The 24158-nt window shown below is 39.5% G+C and overlaps 3 protein-coding genes across 7 annotated transcripts; all 3 read right to left on the bottom strand.

Annotated features, from left to right (window-relative positions):
• Positions 1–39: 39 nt before the first annotated feature.
• On the bottom strand, positions 40–2886 carry fth1b (ferritin, heavy polypeptide 1b). Of its 3 annotated transcripts, none has more exons than XM_034880176.1 (5): positions 2639–2886; positions 1457–1560; positions 1211–1309; positions 827–952; positions 40–699 (listed from the first exon to the last, which is right to left on the bottom strand). In XM_034880176.1, exons 2-5 carry the CDS (start codon positions 1556–1558, stop codon positions 541–543), a joined length of 486 nt encoding a protein of 161 aa, XP_034736067.1. In that variant the 5' UTR covers positions 1559–1560; positions 2639–2886; the 3' UTR covers positions 40–540. The 3 variants fall into 3 exon arrangements, with proteins under 3 accessions (XP_034736067.1, XP_034736065.1, XP_034736066.1); XM_034880174.1 differs by having other exon boundaries at positions 1211–1357; positions 2639–2883; XM_034880175.1 differs by lacking the exon at positions 2639–2886 and adding an exon at positions 2337–2487 and having other exon boundaries at positions 1211–1357.
• A 1156-nt stretch (positions 2887–4042) lies between these two features.
• On the bottom strand, positions 4043–15340 carry incenp (inner centromere protein). 3 transcript variants are annotated; one of them, XM_034880161.1, is made up of 21 exons: positions 15096–15340; positions 13852–13994; positions 13602–13712; positions 12885–13498; positions 12726–12768; positions 12454–12523; positions 12218–12350; positions 12030–12066; positions 11815–11902; positions 11545–11685; positions 11096–11113; positions 8920–9029; positions 8705–8825; positions 8498–8608; positions 8005–8165; positions 7656–7773; positions 5988–6068; positions 5839–5874; positions 5028–5090; positions 4767–4917; positions 4043–4588 (listed from the first exon to the last, which is right to left on the bottom strand). In XM_034880161.1, exons 2-21 carry the CDS (start codon positions 13989–13991, stop codon positions 4413–4415), a joined length of 2523 nt encoding a protein of 840 aa, XP_034736052.1. In that variant the 5' UTR covers positions 13992–13994; positions 15096–15340; the 3' UTR covers positions 4043–4412. The 3 variants fall into 3 exon arrangements, with proteins under 3 accessions (XP_034736052.1, XP_034736054.1, XP_034736053.1); XM_034880163.1 differs by having other exon boundaries at positions 5988–6070; positions 7682–7773; XM_034880162.1 differs by lacking the exon at positions 11096–11113.
• Positions 15341–16011: 671 nt separating this feature from the next.
• On the bottom strand, positions 16012–23245 carry pgghg (protein-glucosylgalactosylhydroxylysine glucosidase). Its single transcript, XM_034879550.1, has 14 exons — positions 22983–23245; positions 22179–22496; positions 21881–22091; positions 21364–21799; positions 21165–21284; positions 20218–20349; positions 20035–20146; positions 19273–19345; positions 19055–19191; positions 18833–18966; positions 18401–18496; positions 18215–18312; positions 17905–18128; positions 16012–16508 (listed from the first exon to the last, which is right to left on the bottom strand). The coding sequence occupies exons 2-14, from the start codon at positions 22420–22422 to the stop codon at positions 16432–16434; spliced, it is 2094 nt and encodes a 697-aa protein (XP_034735441.1). The 5' UTR covers positions 22423–22496; positions 22983–23245; the 3' UTR covers positions 16012–16431.
• Positions 23246–24158: the final 913 nt, after the last annotated feature.

The raw sequence follows: 24158 nt of genomic DNA, 5'->3' as shown, positions 1-24158 counted from the left end.
GACCTGTCCCGCTAAAAAAATTGTTGAGGAAACATTTCCTGGATTTCACCTGCTTGTCCAAATCAGTGCATTCAGAGAACACTTACTTTAATCAACTACAGTTAGCTTACACAAGTGCTATACAGGATGTACCTAACCCATAAATATAAGAGATGCAACTCAAATCGGATGCATTTTTTTTTAAATACACTTTAAAGTTCAGCTCAGACATTAAATTGTTGTGTTTTAGCCACCACACTTTGTAAACTCCAAAACACAGAAACAATCAGTCAAATACAAGTATGAACATAAAACTGGCATGTATTAATGTTTTCACAGTCATTACTTAGATAAAACATCAACAATAAATCCATTGTAATCTGGTGTGTAACATGAAGTGAGGTCTGCAGTAGTCCAGTTAAGAGAGCCATTTATGCCTTTTGCAAATGTTGCAGTTGATTGACAGCTAACAAACAAAATTAGCAGCCTTATCTCGATTACATTCAGGAACAGGGCGGCATGCAGCATTGACCAGGATGATCATCAGTTTAAAAGTGTATTTTAACTGCCTTGGTCAGCCATGGTGTGCTTGTCAAAGAGGTACTCCGCCATGGCGCTCTGAGGGGCTCCCATCTGACGCATGTTGGATATCCAGTCAGCGAGCTGTTTGATAGATTTAACCTGCTCATCCAGAAAATCTGTTTCTATGAAGTTGCACAACTGTGGAAAAAAAGACAGAATGTTTTATCTCATTAGACTGTCAGCTCCTTTGAATAAAATAGCATAGCTTTGGTGTGCATGTGTGTAGAAAAAGTCAGAAGCAAATAAAATTCAGTCTGCTCCTTACATGGGGATCATTGTTTTCAGTTGCCATTTTCTGCAGGTCCAGCAGGGATTGGTTTACACTTTTTTCCAGCTGCAAGCAGCACTCCAAAGCCTCCAGGCCGCTCCCCCACTCATCTCTATCAGGTTTCTAAGATGGACATAAATAATTCATGACAATTCAACTCTGGTGTTATACCGATTTTACAAAAATAACCAACAGATGAATTAATCATTGCATCATAAATTGGTACTTACACCCCAACTAACAAACCTAAAAAGTAAAAGGCCTTTATAGAGAAGGATATACTTTGTGCATCTACATGGAAAACAGGTCTTGGTTCAATCAACCAGAAAACAAACAAATACTAACATTAGTTAATTGAGTGGAAGAATTATCAGTACACACCCTGATGTCCTGCAGAAAAATTCTGCCTCCCCGCTTGTTCTGCAGACTCATCAACTTCTCTGCATGTTCGTGTTCCTCTTTGGACTGTGCATGAAAGAACTTTACAAAATTTGATAGCGATTTATCATCCCTATCAAAATAGTACGCCTAGAAACAAAGAAAAATAAAGAAGAGACCCCTTTTTATGTCACTGAGCCTAAATTAACACAAACAACACACTGCATTGTTGTTAAAAGCATTTCTTACCATAGAGAGATAAACATAAGAAGCATAGAGCTCCAGATTTATCTGTCTGTTAATGGCAGCCTCGCAGTCCTGGTGAAAGTTTTGTCGAATTCGCGAACTCATTTCTGTGGAAATTATAACAATGAATAAATGAGTGAATACATTTACTAATAATTATGCTGTTTATTGATCGCAAGTGGGGAATTATAATTTACACTCTGTTTTGTTACTAATCATGCACACAGGCTCAGGTCCTATTCATAAACAAATGGAGAGATGTGGCACCTCTCCACCTACCATGCCACATCTCTCCATCTCTCCGGTTCAAGTCACCGTACGGATCAAAGTACTGAGTGTGCACACTCAGTACTTTGATCCGTACGGTGACTTGAACCGGTGACCCTCTGGTTCCCAACCCAACTCCCTATGGACTGAGATACTGCCACCCCCACTACCATTTCATGGCACTCTTTGGCAGGCATTACATTATTGGATGGACACATTATCCAAGTATAACATGCATGATGAAACATACACTTCTCACTATAAGTATCTACAAAGTAATTGTGTCACTAAAACCCTTAATAAACTGAATGACTTTATCTCCAAAAGACAGCACCTTTTTATGTTCAAATGAAGACACGAATTCACAAATAACTCGTCCACAATTGAAAGGATCGGTTCACGTTCAAATAAAATGTTAGTTTTGAGATGTCTGCATTGACCCCGTTACATCGGAGGAGCATAGGATTTCAAAAAAATTCACATTGAACTAAAATCGTTTAGCTGGCTACAGACACAACAACCAATCTGGGTAATCGACCTCACTGTGAACAGTTAACGCTAAGTAAAACGCATGTAAGGTTACTGTAACAAATAAAGTGTCCCAAAACAAACTTACTTCGAGATAAATGACAACAATGCTTGCTAACATTAGCTAGCTAAGTTAAAGAAGGCAGGAGTCCTTATTAAAAGTTAATGATGGAGACTAGTTAGCGTTAACTAGCTAAAAGTTGCGTAACATCTCTGGTTACCGTTGCTAGGCACCGTTAGCTAGTAGATCTCCATCAGTTGACTTTCAGACACTAACGTTAGCTACAGCTTTCCTATGCTGTCTGTGGCTACAACACGGCAGGTGACAATTTGCCAGCTAGCTAGTAGGCTGTAAACTATGGCTGTGCATCGACCGGTTGTGTAACTTACCTGGTTTGTTGAGCTACGTCTTTTCAGAAAAGTAACTGGTTAAGTAACGTTAAATAAGTTCAATTTCCCACGACAGAGGTTAGCTGACGGCTAACGTTAGTTGCTGCCACAGCAAACTGCCGTCATAACATAGCTAGCAACATAACGAGCGGTTCGTTCCCTCTGGCGTTAGTGATATTAAAGGGCAGGGTGGTACATTTAAATGATTAAATATCCATTAGCACGGTACATAAAAAAATACTTTCACGCAGCTTAAATTTACATCTTATAAATGCAGACAGATGCGTTAAAATTAGGTAACAATTTTACAAGGACTTAAAATGGATACTATACTTAGCTAGGTGAAAAGGACATTGAAAAGACTAGTTCTAGTTAACCAAAAATGTAGATACAGTTGACAATCTTACCAAATGGTGCACTCACTGTCTTGCTGTTCTGGAGCTTTTTATATTAACAAGTCTTCCTCAGCAGATGAAGTTTACTTAATTGTGGATTTTTCTGAGGGGTTTTAAGGACTTTACCTCCATGCTGACAAATAGCCAATTAATGACCTACAACAAACAGTCCATTTATTTTGAGTGTACAATCAACTATTAAGCTGTTTTGTTATGGGCTGCTGGGTGACAAAAAGCAGACCCTTTATATGGTAGACAGGTTGACATGACATAGCAGGAAAAACGTTTAAACATGATAAATGGCTAAATTCCATTCTGATGATACAGTTCCAGTGATTTGGTGTAGTACAGGATGCCTTACTGTAATGACTTGTTGATACAACTCAAGCAGTCTGGATAAAGTACATTTCCAAGATACTTACCTGACATGGATCTCCATTAGAAAGGTGAGCAAATTACAAGTACTAGGAAATGTGGAAATCCATAATCAAAAGGGTGTTTAGCAACACAAGTTGGCTTAAATAAATTAATGTGTTTAATTTAAAAGACCCTGCAAACCCATGTTAAATACACACTGGTGATTTTATTTGGATAGATTAGACCACCTATCATACTGCTGTTGACATCTCCCTGACTAACTCTTTAGCTTTCAGCACCTGTGAAAAAAATTACTTTTATCATTCTTATTAGTAGAGAATCCAGACATCTGAGCAGATGTCCAATCAGCTACAATAACCAACTGCTGTGTGCCACAGAAATGTTAAGTTAATTGGATTCCATAAGATTTCAGTAAATGTTGCTAATACTTAAGCCTTCTGCTAGCCGTACTAAAAAGCTCCCATCAGAAGGCTAAAGAAATAATACTTCACCGATATTGACATTTTTATATTCATAAACTTAAATCACAGTATGTATCTCAACTGAAAATATGCTTTCACTTTGCTTAGGTGTCATATTACCAAACCAACTTTGTATCCAACCAAAAGTTGAAACCAACACATTTTTTTTCCTTGAACCATTTTAATGCACCTGAATAAATCAAACATAAGAGTTTTACTATAATTTACAGTTGGTAAACACATTATACAAATGAAGGTTTAACTGATCACTTGTCAAAAACATTTAAACGTTCACATCCCACTCAGTTATAATACACACCCATTTTCAAGTACAAGTCCAAGCGTGAAGCATCAATTTCACTTATCAGCGTGATATTTTACATACTACTAAGAATATTCCTAAAAGGTTGATGCCCTTTACTTGTAGGCATGTATTACCTAACACAGTAAAACAACAAGAATAACATGTTACTTTATTGGAAAACAGGCTTTAAAACAAAGATTATACTCTATACAGCAACTAGTATCAGTGTACAGCGATCACTTGCCTCCATTCGGAGGAGAATGCCACACAGCAGAGCTGGTGCGTTTAAAATAGCGAGGTTTGCTCTTGTAAAAGATGTTTTCCAGTTTTGGTGGTTCAATTGTTCCGAAGAAAGAGTCTAAATCCGGAGGGTTGAAGTACTGCTTCATAATTATCTGCTGCAGATTGTGACCTGGGAGGGGAACAATTAAAATAAGACATACATACAACACGAGACTGACATTACACTGTGATACAGGGAAAACGAGCTACGCTTCCAAACAAACAAAAAGTCATAACAACGCAACAGCAGTCATGTATATTGAGTGTGATGATCATAATAAATGACGGTTATAATAAATCATGCTTACCTTCGGCCCAGGATGGAATAGCTTTCCTAGGGGCAGACTCATCATCAGTAGAGTCGTCACTGTTTTGGTCCATCCCGTAATCCTCTGTACTTTTGGACAGAACAGGTTTTTTGCTGCCCGTTGGAGTGATAGAGTATGATTGTGGCGATTGCTGCAGAGAAAAATTTAATACACGTTATGAGGCTTTGTACTGATGAGAAAATCATTTCATCATGTTTTAAGGGACATGTATTCAACACATGTGCCAAAAAGAAAACGTACCTCAATATCCACGGTCACATTAAGCCCACCACCTTTTCCTACAGGCGTGCTCATTACTGAGTGCTGCAAAGATTGAGAAGAAAAGGAGGTAAATATGTCTTCCACTATTCCTTTAAGAAAAATAAAAAATAAAAAAATTTCTTTGCGTCCTAGGCCTCTAGTTTTATAATGGATATTTAGTTAATCTTCTGTCCGAGGATGTCCATGCACTACTGTCACACTATTTCCCTGATCAACAGGTCCAACATATGCTGTAAAGCACCAACATAGCGAGGAGAAGAAGGTGGCAAGCTAGCAATACTGGATGTAAACCATGCAAAAAATAAAATAAGGTGTTTTTCCCTATGGACATACAGTATCTGAAAAGGTGAGGTTGTCATATTTTCAGGGTCTAGACTTTGAAACCCCAATACTCATCCCCAACAGGTGGCACCAAATAGTCACATAGTCAACCATAAACCAAAACAGTGCCAGGGGGCCTGAAAGATGCTGAGACATGGTAAACGTCCCGAACAAAACGGCTCAAAAGTAGGGCGAGATTGGCCGGAGGGTGTGATGGATGTGAAGGATAAACGAAAAGACTGCCCATCACTCGAGTGATGGACCCACCGGCATGGCTGATGAGTTGGCCCCAATATCCGAAACCTTTCACTGTTGCAAATTCACATTGCTGGCGCTGTAAACCGTTTTGATGATATTCACAGGCGATTATTTTGCGTGCAAGGTTAAATTCCCAAAGTGTTCACCTTTATCCTTTTGATAAACTACCAAAAGTAAAAACTTTTTGAAATGGCTATTATTAGATTCTTACCTCAATATCCACAGTCACATTTAGGCCAACAAGAGGCTTCATTACAGAGGGGGGAAAAACAGAGGTACATTAAGCTACAAAATGTAGACTTATTTTTAACTGTGCATGTGTACCTAAACTAAAGCTTAAATTGACCCCTGAAGGTTTACCTGTGCATTAGCAGCTATTTTAGCAGCAGCTTCTCGCTCTTTGGCAGCTTTCTCTTCTGCAGCTAATCTCTGCTGCTGCTCCTAGTGGAACAAAGGAAAAAAGACACATGAACATCCAGATGAAGAGCAGCCGAAATAACAAACCCACAGCTTTGTGGGACTTTGAGCCTTTAGCCAAATTCCTCATAAATCAACCGGAGTTTAAAATTCCAACACAAAGAAAGCGGAAGGAAACTGTCGATGTTTCTGTAGCCACTGTTGCACTAAATGCTTGCTCTAAGGGGAATTACTGGAACTGTTGAGTCTTTGTAAATTATAGAGTGTCTCGAGATAACTGTGGTTATGATTTGATACTATAAAGAAAATTGAAACGGACATATGTGAAAATTAGATGTTCCGATACCAGTATCACCTCCGATACTGCCTAAAATGCTAGTATCGGGAAGTACTGGAGTTTACGCACCAATCCGATACCACATAAAAACCTGAAGAAAATCTACGGTAAATTAGTTTATTTGATGTTCTTTTTCTGTCATAACTGACTGTCAAACTGGATAATGAAAGAAAGTTCTGTAGCCTTTATTGTTTGAGAGTTTAACCTGAGCCAGACAAACAAAAAAGATAGAAATCATATCACATCCATACAGGGATAGTAGTACAGAGCTGTTAAATCATAAAGTATATGACACACTGGTATCGGATCAGTACCCGGTATCAGCCGATACGCAAGTTCAGGCATCAGAATCGTGAATCTCTAGTAAAAATACATGCATCTGGCGGAATTTCCTGCGGCACCAGAGCAATCCCCAAAGTGGATTGCTCTTCAATATAGACTGTAGACATGGTAACTCTCGAGGTCCTTGTGAAAGGATACGCCACAACAAACTAATTTCCTGAAACTCCCATTTGACCAATAAATGGTCATTAAACAGGGTTTGTGCAGGACTTACCAAATTCAATTCAAGACTTTTTAACCTGATATCAGAATTAATCAAGTGATAAATCAATTCGTTTTTTTCTAAAATCAGCACTTGCCCATTATAAAATGACGAGCTTCTTTGCTGTCGTACAGGTCTGATGGTGTTGACCCTACATGAGGCCTAAACAGCCTCCCATGCACACAATCCACTGTCAGTTTACAGGCGTGTAAGGTCACCCAACAGCCTACGAGGATAACAATGTTTATTGCTGACTTTGCTGCCTACAGCAGGTTAGAGAACAGCTTTTTTGAGGAAACGGAATGCAATGCTAGGAGGTAGAATAAAAAAGCATCAGAATCTGGAGTGGAGTGAGACCTCTTCCTTCAGCCCTTCATCTCCCCTCTCCTGTACGAGAACTTATTCATTTTATCCTCATTCCACGTTCTACATTCCATGTAGCTGCAATTCTATGAGCATTACTATCCTGTTTTCTATGTAAAGCCTTTTGAGAGGACACTGAATCCAGGCTCTAGTTAGGTACATAAACATGAACTTGAATTAACTGCAGCCAGGAGCTAGGCTCAGCACGAGGCTCCCCCAGCAGTCGCAGCCTCGGCTCCTCGTAGCAGGCTGCTGCCATCAGCACAGGGCGACATCAAAGGAAACCTATGTTTTACTTTGAAGAAGACCACAGTAGGTTTTTGAAACTCCCGTTCGTGGGAAATTTCTTCTACTGGTAATCTCTTACCAGTCTTTTTTCCTCAAGCACCTTTCTTTTCTCTTCCAGTTCTCTCCTCTCTTTTTCCCTCGCTGCTCTCTCCAGCTCCCGTTGCAGAGCAAGAGCTTTTTCTTTTTCCACTCGCTCCCTAAAAATGAGACATCAAGTCAGTAAAACAAACTGGAGTAAATACAATCCAAATGAAATACCTCTTTTACAGTCTTTCAATGCAAGTTTCAGTTTAATCAATGTTTCGTTTGTGTTGATTTTAAAAATCAACTAATTTCTGCCGCCACAGTATCAGAAATAGGTTGGACGCACAACAGGGTTTCAGCTATACACGGTACTATTGTTAGGAAAATTAAAGACAATATAATACCTTTCAGCAGCAGCTAGTCGCTCTCTCTCTTTCTCCAGCTCTCTCTCTCTCTCCAGCTTCAGCTCCAGCGCTCGGCGAGCCTCAGCCAGCTTACGAATTCGCTGTTCCTCCTCCTCAGCCTTCTTCCTTGCCATTAACTCCTGTTGCCGCTTCTCTTCCTCCTTGGGTTTTAAAAAGCACAAGAAAAGCCTGATTGCAATATGTAATGGCAAAGAAATGAATTTACTAAAAACTTCCCTAAAATAGATTCTTTTTTTTCCTCCTCAGGGTAAAGTCATCTACACTTGTCAGAAAATGGGATATGGGTTCAAATGAACTGGAGAGTGCTTTGCATGCAAGTTTTTAATATTGACATTTTTGCTTTATGCTACATGTAGTCTATAATAGCAACAACATTCTTTGCAGTGGCACAAGATTGATATACGGCACCAAACTAAGCATAGCTCCAGCAACAGAAATTACTACAAACATGAAGAAAAGAGTGTTCTCTCACCGCTTGTTGAACCTTCTTCTTTTTAGCCTCTTCTTCCAACTTCCTCTTCTGCTCCAGGTCCTCTTGACGTTTAATGACCACCTTCTTCTTGGCCTTCTCGTCTGCCTGACGCTGCACGAAGAGGCACAATACCAAGCATTAGACAAATGGGTTCCATCTGTTTTTATGTGAACATACAGATTCAGAGTTATCAAATTTGTTGTATACCTTATCATTTTTCTCATCAATATTAGCCATTTTTTGCTCAATCTTCTTTTTCTTTTCCTCCTCCCTCTGCTCTTCTTTTACTTTGGCCTCAAACACTCTTCTAAGCCTCTCGTCCCTCTTCCTAAAACAGAAAAGTTAAAGCAAAAAAACAAACGTTAAAACAAATAGATTACCAAACCTTTTAGTCAGAGCAAGTAAAGAGGTTGAGTGTTAACCTTTTAAGTTCATCCTGCTTCCTTTTCTTCTCCTCCTCCATTTTTTTCATTCTTTCCTCCTCTTGCTCCTGCTTCTTCTTAAGTGCTTCCAGTTTGTGTCGCTCTTTTGACTAAGAAATGAGAAAATAAGGATTTAGGAAACTTGTGTTGACAGAAACCAGCCAATTAGATCACACTGTAATAAGTGCCAAATGAACCCAAAGTAGCAGGTGGAGCTCATTCACGTAGAAACCGATCACCACACCAGTTGAGTTGACGGATGAAGCAAAAATCCATCGTGACAGTTATTTTCAAGGTCTTAAAGTGTTAAATCAATTGTGCCAAGACTGCCGAGGTCTTCCCTTCCTTTGATCATTAGTCTCCAAACTACTGTGTGGACTATTTCAAAAGACTAAGTGTAGAGAAAGACATTACTGCAAGTTATAAACTGCAGACCATGAGCCTACACTGCTCACGGAAGAGTAGGCTAATACTCAGGATAGATCTTGTGTACCTTTAAACAAGCTACATTACCCAGCAAAACATAGCTTCAGTCATGTTCATGGTATTTAATGTAACAATAGTTTTGTCTGACTGACACACAGCAGAGCACATCATTACAAGTGTCCCTCGCGAGAAGCGCAGATGATTGCCACCTGATTACAAGAACAAATTACTTGCCAAAACACAACCCAGACCCCAATAAATGGCACAATGACATTAGCTGCAGTGTGCTGTGCTCTCCTCAGCAAGTACACACTGATCCACTGACACTAGACAACGTTTAATGAACAACCCAAATAGTGAAATGGCTTCTGGTTCAGATGGATTTTTACTTCTGAAGGTGTGTTTCAAAGTAAAACAGTGAGGTTACCAAAGCAGATCTAGGTGATTTAAAGGACTGTTAGGTTAAAAGATTGTATAGAATGACCATCAGTGACCTGTGGGATCAGAGATGCCATCAACTAGAGGGCTAAAGTGCAGTTTGGGGCGTTGTTAAAATATAGTAGCCCTTTTCACAAATAGACGCTGCAAAATGGCAGCGGCTCAATTACTGTGGTATGGTTTGGTCATTTACATGTATGTCTGCAGGAAAGTCTGGTCCTACACATCATTCGACTTTTGAGTGATTTATCCAGAACAAGTTGCTGCTTCCATTTTCAATAGAGCCCAAATTTAACAGAAATCTTTCTAAATCAAACTGATTTCAGACAAATTCCATTTACATGTGGAAGTGTGAAAGGGGCTTCTCTACAGCATGGGGTAGAAGAAGTTACACCGTGGGATATTAAGCTACGTTCACACCGCAAGTCTTAATGCTTAATTTTCATTTTTTGCTCAGATCTGATTTTTTGTGTGGCTGTTCACATTACCTTTAAAAACGTTGCCTATATCTGATACCAGTGCGGTTTCAAACCGAGCCGTATGCGCAAAAGAACAACAATGACATCAGACGCAGCACGCTGTTGCACTAATGTAAAGTTAGGAAGGTTGTGGAGGAAGTAAGCATTCTTGCTTTATTTTATTTTTGCCTTTTGTGGGGTTATGGCTGTAAATTCACTACAGAGGTCTGTGTGACGGATGATCAATTTGCATCAGGACCGCAACGAGCCTCCAGAGTTTTCACTGGCTTAGCGCTGCCTGGGCATAGTTCACCATCTCTCAGGTCCTATCGCACGCACTCACGCTCCCCGACATTGCAGGCGAGAGGGAAAGGAGGTAGGCCTTACACAGAGAGACCGGGATCTCCACCTCAGCTGGCACACGCCAGTCCTCACTTTCATTGCGTCACAGGGTTTTATCAACCCTCTACCACGCGTTAGACTCCTCGGTCCGTTTTTCAATACGTGTCGGGTGGGTTGCGGACATCGCCGCAGACCTCTGACATCTCTTTATGTGAGCCAATCCCTGCCTCGCGGTTGGGGCACACTGACGATAGTCCGCCCCGGTTGACAGCCGCATTGAAGAAAACATATAAAAAAACAAATCTGACCTAGGTCTGATTCAGGACCACATATGTAAGTGGCCTGAATCTGATTTGGGGAAAGAAAAAGAAAATCAGATCTGGGCTAGATTTAAGTCAATTGACCGCAAAAAAAAATCTGGATTTGTGCCACTTTTGCCTGCGGTCTGAACGTAGCCTTAGACATCATCAAACGACCACAAACAACAAGCAGTGCTTCCACACTTCACTTACCACTATACCAACGCTTAACTGGGGAAGGGGAGAAAAAACAACATCCAAATAAAGAGGACCACTTAATTTGAGAGCTCAAGAAAAATGTGAGCCACAGTATCTTTTAAGAACACACACATTTTTAAACACAATTTCAATTCAGTTTGAGACGTGTTCTCTTGTTTGTGTGGGCTGTTGCAAGTTACATGTTAAAAAGACATCACTCTTTGAGCCAGTGGACTTTACTCACTAAGTTGAGATGCCTAAAATTGTTATGGCACAAACCTGGAAACATTTGGAAGCATCAGTGTGAGCAAAAATAAAGCAGATCAAAATCTGGTCCTTTGCTTTACTGAACTCTACTGGGCTTCGTCCCCATCAGCCTGCCAGTGTTGCAGTCAGGCTCCATAGTGCGCGCTTACCGCTGCAGAGAAAAATTGTTGCTTTGCTAAGTTAGGCCAATAGCTTACCTTTGGATCAATCTTTAGAGGAGTGGTGTGTTTAATGAAGGATTTCATAACAGCAGTTCGGCCGAGGGAATTTGGAGCCATCATTAGCATCTGGTTCTTCTGCACAGTGTGGAGAAAAGACCTCATGTTTGGTCTAATTGCCTATGTTGTAATAATAAGAGAAGAAGTATTATGTATTAACTATTTGATGCACTCATTATTTTGTACATGTATAGACAGAAATTTTCCATTTATTAACCTTAAGGAAGATTTTTTTTTTTTTAATCTTACACTTTGACTTTTCTTGGGTGGAGAGTGCCTTTTTGTTGGACTTTCCTCTACAGTGTCTGGAGCTTTGCGTTTGGTACTCTGGCGTGAACTGGAAACAGAAATATGTATTTTTTTAAAGACAACACAGAATTTAACAGTCTGAACAAGTTAACGTGCTTTAATTTCATTGCACACATCAGACAGTGCAGTCATTTAGTAACACACAAAACACTCACCTGCGACCTGACTGTGGAGTCTGGTACTTTCCAGCGACTGAAACACAAACATGTAATTATCAGATACAAGTTACATTTAGATACAAAACCATCTGAAATCATTTCAAGTTTACAAACCACCAGAACTATCAACTATGATCTAATTTTTTTTTTTTTAAACAAATCAATAAAATGACAAGTTCCCATACCTGTTTTCTTGTTGGGAGTGCTCACCGTTGCTTCAGTGGTAAACAATGATCGGTCTGCAAGTGTAGCCGAGTTTGCAGCCACAGATCGAGTAATGCGCCCAACGGACGAACGAAAGCTCTGGTTAATCTGGATCTACATTTGTTGATACAAATAATGGTAAACACAAACATTAGCTGATCAATAACCAAAGGACAAATTTAATTTGACACTTTAATAGACAAAGACGTATTCATACCTCTGGAGTTTTCTTCAATTCTTCAGCTGCAGCATTATCCTCTGTGTCTGCACTAACAGCGTCTAACATGCTATAGCAGTGAATAAATAAGTATATGGGTAAGAAACACTTCAAAACAAATTAAAAAAATAAATTTATTATTTATGTGCATTCACATGTGACTAATTTAGCATTCACTGTTGCAAATAGTTGAATCTCAGATTGAACAAAGATTTTTCTTCTCCATTAATATGGCCATATATCCACCCATGCAAAGAAAAGTCATTACTCACGCCTCTCTATCCTCTTCCTCTGCAGAGTCCATGCAAGAGTCCTCTACAGTCACAAAAAATATACACATAATATATAGATTAGTGGCAAACAAAGTGTGGAAGGCTTACTAATGTTTTGTTGTTTATGTAATTAAAAAACAAATATAGGTCATTTCTCACCATCAACTTTGCTGCTACATGTGGAGTTGCCCATGCGAGCCTCCTTCCTCTTAAGCATGGAACGGCGTGATGCGCGGCGAACAGACTCCTGTGTCATACTGTGTCGCAGACCGGCCAGCGAGTGACGAAGCTTGAGGGAGCACCGTACAGAGCTCCGCCGGGAGCTTTGAGCTGCGCCGGCTATTGCAATCTTAGCAGCTGTGCGGCCAGGAGAAGACTGCAGTTTTTGAGCAAACTCAGCAGACAGCCGGTCTGATGAAGAGATGCTGACAGCAACCTCGGGCAAAGGTATTGCAGGTGGAGACTTGGTGCTACGTATATAGTCCGGCTTGTCTTCTGCATTGTTGTCCTTGCCATTTTCGACCACCTTTTCCTCCTCTACAAGCTCCGGCTTCTTGTTCTGCACCTCATCAGTTTTACAGCTGCCACGTGACTGTCTCACATCCCCGGCCACCTCAGACTTTGTCTGTTTGTTTTTGCGAGTGGTGCGTCTGGGCTGTGTGTCGGTGTTAGCTTCAGAGGTGGAAGCCTTGGGAATTGTCTCTTCTTCAGCAATGAAGTTCAGTGATTTGACAGAGGAGCCACGAAGGTTACTGCGCTTCCCCTTTGAAAATCTGGACATGAACAGTTACAGAGGCACATCAGGTTTAACATGATTCAGGTTTGAGGAAATTTGTAACTTTTTATGTTACTAAAACCTTTATGAAAGCAACAAACCTTCGTCTGGCTTGATTTTCTTCCTGATGTGCCAAGGATACACGCCTCCTGCGACTACTCTTTTTCTGAGATGGCGTTTTGGGCATTAATTCCGGTTCAGCATTAAAATCTCTGAAATAAAAAAGGAAACAGCGTCAGTAAAACTTAAAGACAATTCTTAAAAAGAATAAAAGATTTCTGAAGATGAAGACTTGTAATAACAGATCTTAGGTTTTATTTAGCGACTTTTATGACATTACTTCAAACCTACCTTGAGAACATGCGGTTGGCCTCTTGTTGGATCTCCTCAAGCCAAACCATGTGGACATTATTAATGTCACTGGTGAATTCTTGTGCTTTGTCATAAAACATTTCCATGAGGGATTGTACAGATGATCGTATGGAATTCATGTTCTGGGGGAAAAGATTGTACCGTTAACCAGGACAAGCTGGAACAGACTTGAAATGTTCTAGCCAACAGAAGCCATTTACATTTTGTTATGCAGTAACTAATAACTACTGCAGCCATTATCGACATAGAACAGGTTTCATTTAATGAATCTAAAAAAAAGGTCCTTGTTTTGACAATGGGAATTGACATCAACAAATAATGTTTACCATTGACGCTTCACACAGTTCTTAAGTTATATGGATATAGTAAATAAATATCACATTGACCGTTTGGTCATTAATCCTCATGTAAAAAAAAAAAGTGACGCGCGCAAACATACAGCTTCCTTGCCATGTTAACGTAATTTAACATCACTCATACAAAAAAAGCTTAACTAAACTAAATTAAAAAAAATCAAAATGGATTTTCAAATGACAGCCAATGTTGGGTAAACGGCTGCCTAAAAGCTTTAATATTTTAAGTTTGCAAAGTTGGATATAATAAAGTAATAGCTACTCTTGTCATAATCACAAACACAGTAACTAAAGTATACTCGCCAAAACCGTTGCATGAGTGTACCTATGTCAGATCCATTTTGCACGGGTCTTTGTAAATGTAGCTAGCTACTCGGTGCATTCGCACTGGTTTAGCGGACGGATGTGTTTGGGCTGTAACGTCAGCTATTTAATAACAATGTGGTCGACAAAAACACAACGTTAGCCAGTCGTTTTTCATGTTAACGTTACAGCAGCACTGACACATCATGTTACAATAAATACATAAGCACATTCAAATGTGTCTGGCATAAACCCAAGCGGTTAATGATGTGAACAGAATTAGCTAAAATTCACGTTTTCCAGTTAACACATTAAGTTAGCTAGGTTAGCTAGCTAAGTTAACATGACACACTCATGTGCGAATAACTACAACACCAAAGAGTCAAATGATGCTAACCTAATACTGTGACAGGCTTGCACAAAGATATGAATTATTTTAACTGAGTTTTTCTTTTTTAATTTATAACTGCTTTACAATGTTAAAAGGCTAACGTTGGAGTTTACTTACCTAGCGTTAGCTAGCGTTTACTATAGTCTTTGACGTAGAATAAATAGCGTAAACGTTACCTTTGATATACGGGTCTCTGACAGGGTAATCTGATGCTCGTTGCTCTGTTAATTTTTAAAGTAAAATCAATCGCATACTGACGTGAATTTAAATGTACTATAATGAAAGAGTTTCCACTTTCCTTTACAGCTCGTTTGAACTAGCTACTGCAGTCTTGCCTTCCCCACTAACCCGCTGAAACCGTTTTACCGTGTTCAAAAGTTTTTTAGCCAATCCCGAGGAAAAGCTCAGTTACGTTTGAGGGGTTGTTCGATGTGCTGTTCGTGACTATCCGTTTGGAACTACAGCGAGAGATGGCCCGGCCCGGGGTTTGGAAACCGTTAAAACGTGATAACAAATCGAGCATACCTAACGGAAAATGAGGGCGGAGTTACAGCGCTGCTCAGATTTAAATCAACCAATTGAAAATCAACAGGATTTGCTCCGCACTGCCCACCCAACGCAAACAGTCTGATGGTTTCCTCTCCTGTTCTTTTCTTTTCCATGCCATAAAACACACAGAAATGTATTTTAAGAAAGTCTAAAGTGTAACCATTATGGGGCAATTAATTTGAGAGGCACAAACTGTTTTTTTAAATATAGATTATATTAAGTGAAGATAAATTCGATGACCTCTGTCTGTCCTCCTGTCACATCTTCTCCTGCAGTATTGCTGCCGCCCTCTAGTAAACAAAATTTCAGGATTTTTTCAAGTCACACATCAAAGGCTGTTGTGATCCAGCTCAATACTTCTTTCCCAATGATCAAAAGAACGATCACTAACATCTAGCTTTTGAGATTGGTTGGAAAGGTTACAATCAACATTCATTCATGGTAAAAAAGACTGCAGTAGTCACATATGTATCGTAAGGTGACATTTTTTTTAATCTGTAGGCTATTGTTTGCTACTTACAACAAATCCACAAAATGCACAGAATATTTGAATATATTTAATTTAAAATATAAATTGTTAATGGTTGTGTAATGTAGCAAATTATAATACTATAATATCATATTGTAAGAATTTCATACAATTTGGGCACCTGAATATCTCAATTGGTAGAGCGGGCACCCATATATAGAGGTTTACTCCTCAATACAGCGGCCCAGGGTTTGTCTCCGACCTGCGGCCCTTTGCTACATGTCATCCCCCCTCTCTCCCCTTTCATTACTTCAGCTGTCCTGTTGAATAAAGGCCTAAAAATGCCCCCCCAAAAATCTAAAAATACATACATACATTTTGTCCATTGTTTCCTTAATGATTGGCAGCATACAACTTAGCTTAGATATAAAACAACTTGCTCATGATATATTTAATAGTCGGTGGATGGAACGATGAGGAGAATCATGGTCTCATCAGAGAGGCCAACAGGGAGACGTCACAACCAGTTTACAAACACACCCAGGCTCTGGAGGAAAAGTTACCGGATTCCCTGAAAATAAACATTTATAAAAGTAAATTAATAATAATCTGTTACTGCATCAGTGCCTTTAAGAAATATGAGATATGAAATCAAGGAACAAAGTAAGGATAACACAGTTCCATATAAAATCACATGAGACTCGGTGCAACTTCAACATGATAATTCACAGAAAAATACACACAATATAATTCATACAAATACCTTGTAGAGTAATTGTCGAATAACATTATTTTCCCCTCTATGGAAACATATCATGTATCTTTTTGGATTGGGGTGGGGTTTGCACTAAAGTATATTTATTAATATGATTTGACATCATTTAATCAAATTATTGAGAAACTGAATTTCTTCAGGTGTCAATTGTTTTTTTGCAAATAAGCAGCTACAGTGGGGCTCGAAAGTTTGGGCACCCCAGGTTAAAATTAGCATTAATGTGTATAAAGAAGCAAAGAAAAGATGGAAAAATCTCCAAAAGGCATTAAATGACAGATTAGACATTCATATAATGTGTCACAAAAAGTAAGACTTTATTTCCATCATTTACACTTTCAAAATAACAGTAAACAAGCTGAAAAAGCTGAAGTTAAGAGAGGATGGCTTCTACATATGGATAATGATCCTAAACACAACTCAAAATTCACGGTGGATTACATCAAGAGGCGTAAACTGAAGATTTTGCCATGGCCTTCACAATCTCTTAACCTCAACATAATTAAAAATCTATGGATAGACTTTAAAAGAGCAGTGCATAACAGACAGCCGACAAATCTCAAAGAACTGGAAGACTTTTGTAAGGAAGAATGGGTGAAGATATATGAAACAAAAACTGAAAGACGCTTGGCTGGCTACAAGAAGTGTTTACAAGCTGTGTTACTTGCCAAAGGGGGCACAAGGTATTAACTCTGCAGGGTACCCACACTTTTGCTGACGCCATTTTTTAGTTTTCTGTTATTTTTAAAGTGGAAATAATGGAAATAATATCTAACTTTTTGTTACATGTAATACAAATGTCTAATCTGTCATTTGATGCCTTTTAGAGATTTTTCTATCTTTTCTTGGCTTCTTTATGCACATTAATAAAAATTTTTACCTGGGGTGCCCAAACTTTCAACCCCACAGTATATATCCTCCCGTGTGCAACAACTACCATCACAGTCCCCAGATTCACTCATACATACAGTCTACTGAATCACATTGTCTCACTAAGGTTACTAACAACCCCTGGAGCCCCCAGTTTTCTCAGCTTTACAGGAGTTGTGATAGTAGACATTATTGTCATAAAGCCTGTCTGTCTTTTGCCACTTTAGCGTCCAAAGTGCTCTTCATTATTTCATCCCTGGAAAAAGACATATGGTGCCATATCTATAGAGTTTCTATCACTGCTTGTTTTTTTCTTGTGTGTTACCTGGTGTGAGAGGGATTTTATTTCCTGATGCCTTCAGGATAACCTGCAGATCACAGGACTGATTGTTGCCAGCTTTGTTTGCCTGTTCCCTCAGTATGATACAAACTTCGTCTTTCCTCAGCAGCCAGTCCATCTGACTGCCCAGGTAGTTCACACCACGGATGCAGAGCTCAGAAATGTCATTGGGAAGAACAGGGGAGAAGGCCAGGCATTCCTTCTGAACTCTAGAAAAAAAACACAGCATGTCAATCTTTATGTTACTACCTAAGTGCGATGTACGTATTTAGGTGTCCTTTTATTGTTAACTGACCTGAAGCCAGTATAACCAAACAGCACAGCTTGCAGGAATCCCCCCATCCCCGTAAGAAAATTGACTGCACCAGAGCCATCTGATGATTCACTCCATACCTGTGAGAAGAGGTAATCACACATTCACTGGATATCCAGTAAAGAGGCATTTATTAATATTATGTGGCTGGGTGAGTCAGAAGAACACCTGGAACGGTCCCTGGATGTTTTTGAAGCACTTCTCTAGTAAATGTTGAGCTTTCTCAGCCTCCCCCAGCTCCAGCCAGCCAATTGCAAACATACCCTTATAATGGAAAGCAAAAGCATTGGGAACAAAAAAGCCAACAAAATTATAGTAAATTAACAGCAACATGCGTTTACATTCAATGCAAGGATACACTATAAACCATAATGATATGTATTACAAGCAACTAAAAACTAATTAAATAAGACAGCTCTAAGTAATATTTTGAATCGAAATGTAGTATTTCTGATATTGTAGTATTGCTTATTTAGTCAAGAATCTGAACACTTTTCCATCACTGCCAAGTTTTATTTTATAAATAAGTTTAATCTTAAAAAGAAGGTGCATTCTATGATAAATCTCTAACAGAGTCACATACAACATGCTGTTTCTTACCCATGTCATAGCTGGACCATTAGGGTCTGTTACTGGCTCATACGCTTCAAGGTCATTTCTCCTGATCTCTGAGGACATTTGCAATCCAAGAGGATAACCCAACATCACTGTGTCTGCCTGCTTCACTGGATGACCTGTGGGAGGTACAAAATACATTTTGACAGCATGTTATGGACATAATTTTTCTCTGCAGTTATGTGTAAGAAATTAACAAAAATTAACCTTTGATATAGCCATCAAACTCAGGATGGTACTGGGCTTCTTGGTCAAAAGGTATTTTGAGGTGTTGGGCCACTTCTTGCCATTCCTTTGGTGTAGGATGTTGGAGGCGGTCAGCCAATTCCACAGCAAACTGGAGACTGACAAAGGAAAAAAACTTTTTGTAATATTGGTAATCATGAGTTAATATGCACTGCAGGGATATTTTCAAATACTAGTACCTGAATTTGGCCACTGTGTTTGTGTACACAGAGTTGTTGACATTGTAATAATACTCATCAGGGGGCATGACACCTGAACGGCACAAAGGGAAATGCTTCATAATATTTTCATACAGACAGCCATGCAGTTACATATTGTCAATTACATGCATATCATACAGTCGTGCTTCCAAGTTCCAACATTTTAATTCACATAATTGTTTTAGATATCTAACATGTATAAATACAGTATTTAAAGTGCCCATATTATGCTCATTTTCAGGTTTATAGCGCTAGCATGCTACGGTTAGTCACCTCGTCTTGGCTAGATAGGTAGAAAGCCGTAGCTCAACCCGAGACTGAAGGCAGAACACATTCAGAGACTCGTATCTCACTCCAAACAGCATGGATAGTTTTTTCCCCAAGTTTATATGCGTGTGGAAGCACCAAAGACACAAAATAACACCCCAAATCCTAGGAATCCTAGGATCCTAGGAAAATTATTTTTCATAATATGGACACTTTAATACATAAATCTGCCATTACAATGGCAATATAAAAAAGTAAAGGAAATATCATTTAAAAAAAAAAATCTTAACATGAGAGCCAAGTTATACCTTATGACAGAACTTGTTTTGTGGGTTTTTCCAGTAGTATATGAAACAAGTCAGATGTCTTTAATTTAGCTTTTATTAAATAATTAACCTGATAACCATGAAAAGCTAAATTGATTTGTTATACTGTAAATACCACATTTTCAATAGTTAAAAAAAATGTATTTACCTAAGAGATGGTACTTCTGTTCCTCAGGGTTCCACGATGCTCTGGAAACCCAGTAATCAGCCACACCGTAAATCACCTCCCTGCCCCGGCCCTCAGTGAACATGGACAGATCCTGCAACAAAGAGTTAGTATTATCCCACAGCGTGAGACACTGTGACGATGAGTGAGGATAAAGAAGCGTACCTCAGTGAGGTAGAGATAGTGTTGGAAGGCCAGGGTGACATCTCCATTTATATGAATCTCTTGTTGTCCATAAATGTCTTCTGGACACACCTCCCTCCCTGACACTGCACTCTCCCATGGGAACTTCAGTCCCTGTAAAGATAATATCATTTCTTCAGAAGACTCGAACAGTTCAATGGTTAGTTAAAATATAGAACAGGAAAGTGCACGCACGCGCGCAAACACACACAAACAGTACCACCAATAAAATATATCCAACACTGCTGTTATTTTGCCACCAGACCGCAGCTAATACAACAGGTTAGTGTCATGTATTTTACCTATTTTGTAGACTTTTAATGTTTACTATTATCATTTATTGTGTTGCACTTGCTATGGGGTCTTAGGTAGTTTAAAAGTTTAGGAAATATGCTAATTTGCTTTCAGAGATTTAGATCAAAGGATCTTTACCAATCTGTCTGTATGCTAATTATAGAGCTCCAACAAAATCAATAAGTTTAGCTATGAAAAAACTGATCTTGTTCTGTACAAAGATAACAAAATGCTGATATCAGAATGTTGCCTCTTGTTTATTTAATCCATATTGTAACAAAGAGAGCCAGGCTACTGGCTAGCTCTTTTCCCCTGCTTTTAGCTAAGCTAAGCTAAGGCTCTGCTTCTGTACAAATACACAGTTGGAACACCTTTGCTCTAAGATTTGTTTATTTCATCAACTTTTTCCTGATTTGTCACCCCTACCATTGAGTTTGTCTTTTTTTTTTAAACAGTTTTTACAATTTTACAACTGCTCCCAGTAGAACTCTACAAATACCAACTCTTCTCTTCAACCTTTGCTGGGAATGTGTATTCATTGCAGAGTTGTCCACCTACATGCATAGTCAGTGAAACAGAGGAGTTTTGGTGACACCTACAGTATATCCCACTGATAATCATACTGATAATCATACCTTGAAGCCCTGCTTTTGTGCATTGTCTTTTGCGCCATCTATAGTTCCCACTCTGTACTCTAGCACAGCTCGGGCTAGCTTGGGGTAGAAGAGGGCTATGCCAGGATACATCCAGATGTCCTGTTACAGGAAGGCAGGGTCATCATACAACCCAAACAAACAGCATGTAGAGCTAGCCTTCAACTGCCGATAGCCTTACCTGGTCCCAGAAAACGTGACCCCAGTAGTCCTGACCATCCCCACCATTGGACAACCCTCCTGGACTGACTCCACCGAACGAGCTGGAGGTGTCATGTATGGAGGGAAAGGCACTGAGGAGGTAAAACATGCAGCCAATCAGAGCCTTGCAGAGTCTCTCTGACCCTGCCACCACCACCTGGCTCTCCAGCCACAGTTCTTTCCAGGCCTTCTCATGAGACGGACGCAGGTTACCAGTTGCTATCAGATTCAGGCTCTCGTCAAACTTGGCTTCAGCAGTGTCTAAACTGTTGGCCACAACCAGGACGAAGCCCCAGCGAGCCTGGCTCTGCTCTGGAACGAGTGTCAGAGTGGGGGGTATGTGGGTCCAGATAAGGTGAACTGTGGGACAGGAACTTCCTGGGAACTCAGCAGTGGTCACTTTTCCTTGGATGTGACTGAAGGTGAGAGGAATGTTGATTGTGTAAGATATAATACTTGTACTTCATAGTGCAATTTACACATTTTTATAACCTTACCTTCCTCCTTTGTAATCAGGGCCAGACTCAAAAACAATGTCTTTGCTCCGAGGCGTGAATGAACTGACCAGCCTAACAGTGATTGGCTCCTTTGAAGTCTTCTGACGCACCAACAGAATTTCCATCACCATTAAGTTGGGGTAGTATCGGTGTGAATACAGAGATTGTGTGACTGTTACACTTGCTGAGCTCAGAGTGTGGGTAAAAATGCCTAGATGAGAACATGAGATTATTACCAACGATAACTCTTCACAACACAGATTCCTGCAACCAGACAGTCAAACACTGCAGCCACTACCTGTGTGGGTGTCCAGGCTATATGTGTGCTGGGCTGGCTCATCTGTCTCAACCTTCACAGTGAGAGGACAGGGAACATCTGCCCGGTGACAACGTCCACCCTCCCCGTTATATACACCACCCATGTGCATGGTATTGCTGTACACCCTCCATCCCAGAAGCCCATTGGCCAGTGGAGGGAGGAAGCGCCGGTCACTGGGTAGAGTGTCGCTGGAGAAGATGTAGGGGTCTTCGTCATAGGACATTGTGACTAGGTGGTCTTTACTTGGAAGTCTGGTTTTCTCCAATGCAGTCAGGGTTTGTTGAGAGGGTCCTAGCTCTTAAACAATAAACAATTATCTCACTTTACTACAAGTTAGCATGGTTTGAAAACATGTATATTTTGCCATCAGTCCTTTATTTGCAATAGTATAGTTGCTCAATGAGACTATACTGGTTATGTGATGTATTTATGCAATATTACTGGACTAAAGAATTTCACATGCTCCTGCCAGTAAATGCTATTTGTAGATTGTGTACTTTGGCACTTCTGTGTCACAAGACATGTGTCATCCCAAGACTTTAAGCAAATAGGTGGACAGAAAGTTTTAAAAATGAGCACCCAACAAAACAAAAAAAAGACATAAACCCCTCAATAGTTTAGCATTTCTGAAATGAATAATTGCTTTGAACACATTCATTGGCAACATTGATGAACATTCAATCTCAGCAATCAAACTAAGCCTCTCCTGAAAGTCAGCCGTCTGTCTGCATAAACATCCAGCATAACTCACTCACTACCACAGTGGGAATATTTCACTCTCACTTGAACAGGAAGACGCATCTGTTTCTGCTACAACGAAGAGTTCTGGAAAAAAGAAGCAAATTGAAGATAAAACATGCAGAAGTTCCAAAAGTGCTTGTTCTATAAAGTTTATCTTACAAAAAAAAACTTAAGTGCTGTAATTTCCTTTAAAATTCATCTCTACTGAAAGCAATGAACTCAAAAGCTGCTGATAAAATGGGTCCAAGTTAGGAGTGTCGAGTGTCAAAACTGTAGGAGGAGGCCATGTAGCCCTCTATGCTGCAAAGAAAACCTGGACATGATTGTGGGTCTGTTGGAAAACATGGTATGGATTTCATGTGGAGGACGAAGTAGATTATGTCTGAACCATAGACTGTATCTAAACCCAGCTGTGCAGTTGACAGTGTATCAACAGATAGAACACCACTGCAGATTGAACACTAGATTTCAGTGAAATGTCTTATCACACTATTTACAGTATACGTTAATAAAAAATCTTAACAATATAAATATACACTTTAGTTTTAGTTCCAGATGGACAATTTGAACAGTTTTGTTACAGGCTGTAATGGTTGCCAATTAGCGTGTACATATTCACAATTAAAACACTAGGACTACTTGGCTGATACTGTAAAAAATACTCTTAAGGTCACAATGAGAGGTGTTTACATTTCCATCCTATCTCTTCCAAAAAGTATCACATCACTCTCTCCAAGCTAAATCATGTCATCTCTACTTTGCTTACGAGTCGCTCTAAACTCCCTTTAAAAAAAAAAAAGTTTAACCTTTTTTGCTGTTTGCTGTTATTTCTCTCCTTACACAATAAATCTCCACAATGCTTTGGGGCAAGGCTTTTTTTAGTCAAGGCCCAGAGCCTCTGGAACAACCTGCTTAAGGTTAGGACATAGGACTTCTTTTCTTAAAAGAGACTTTTATGGGAGAGTTCAATTTAAGTTTTTACCTCAGTAGTACTTCTGAGTGATTGTTTTTGCTAATTTACACTTACGTTTGTTTGTTTCGCTGTGGGAAGTACTTGTAACCTGGTTTTTACAATATATAACAAATACATATTATTAATGTTATATTATTATGACTATAATCAGGGTTGTAGGCAGGGCTGCTCATGTCCAAATGGGGGCAATGGGTGCAAGTTAGTTATGTAGCCTAACAATCAACATTTATTAATTTAACATAGTA

Source organism: Etheostoma cragini, chromosome 8, assembly GCF_013103735.1.
Source record: "Etheostoma cragini isolate CJK2018 chromosome 8, CSU_Ecrag_1.0, whole genome shotgun sequence".
Lineage (NCBI taxonomy): Eukaryota > Metazoa > Chordata > Actinopteri > Perciformes > Percidae > Etheostoma > Etheostoma cragini.
The sequence above is the reverse complement of the archived record's forward strand: the minus strand, read 5'-3'. Positions and strand labels throughout refer to the sequence as shown.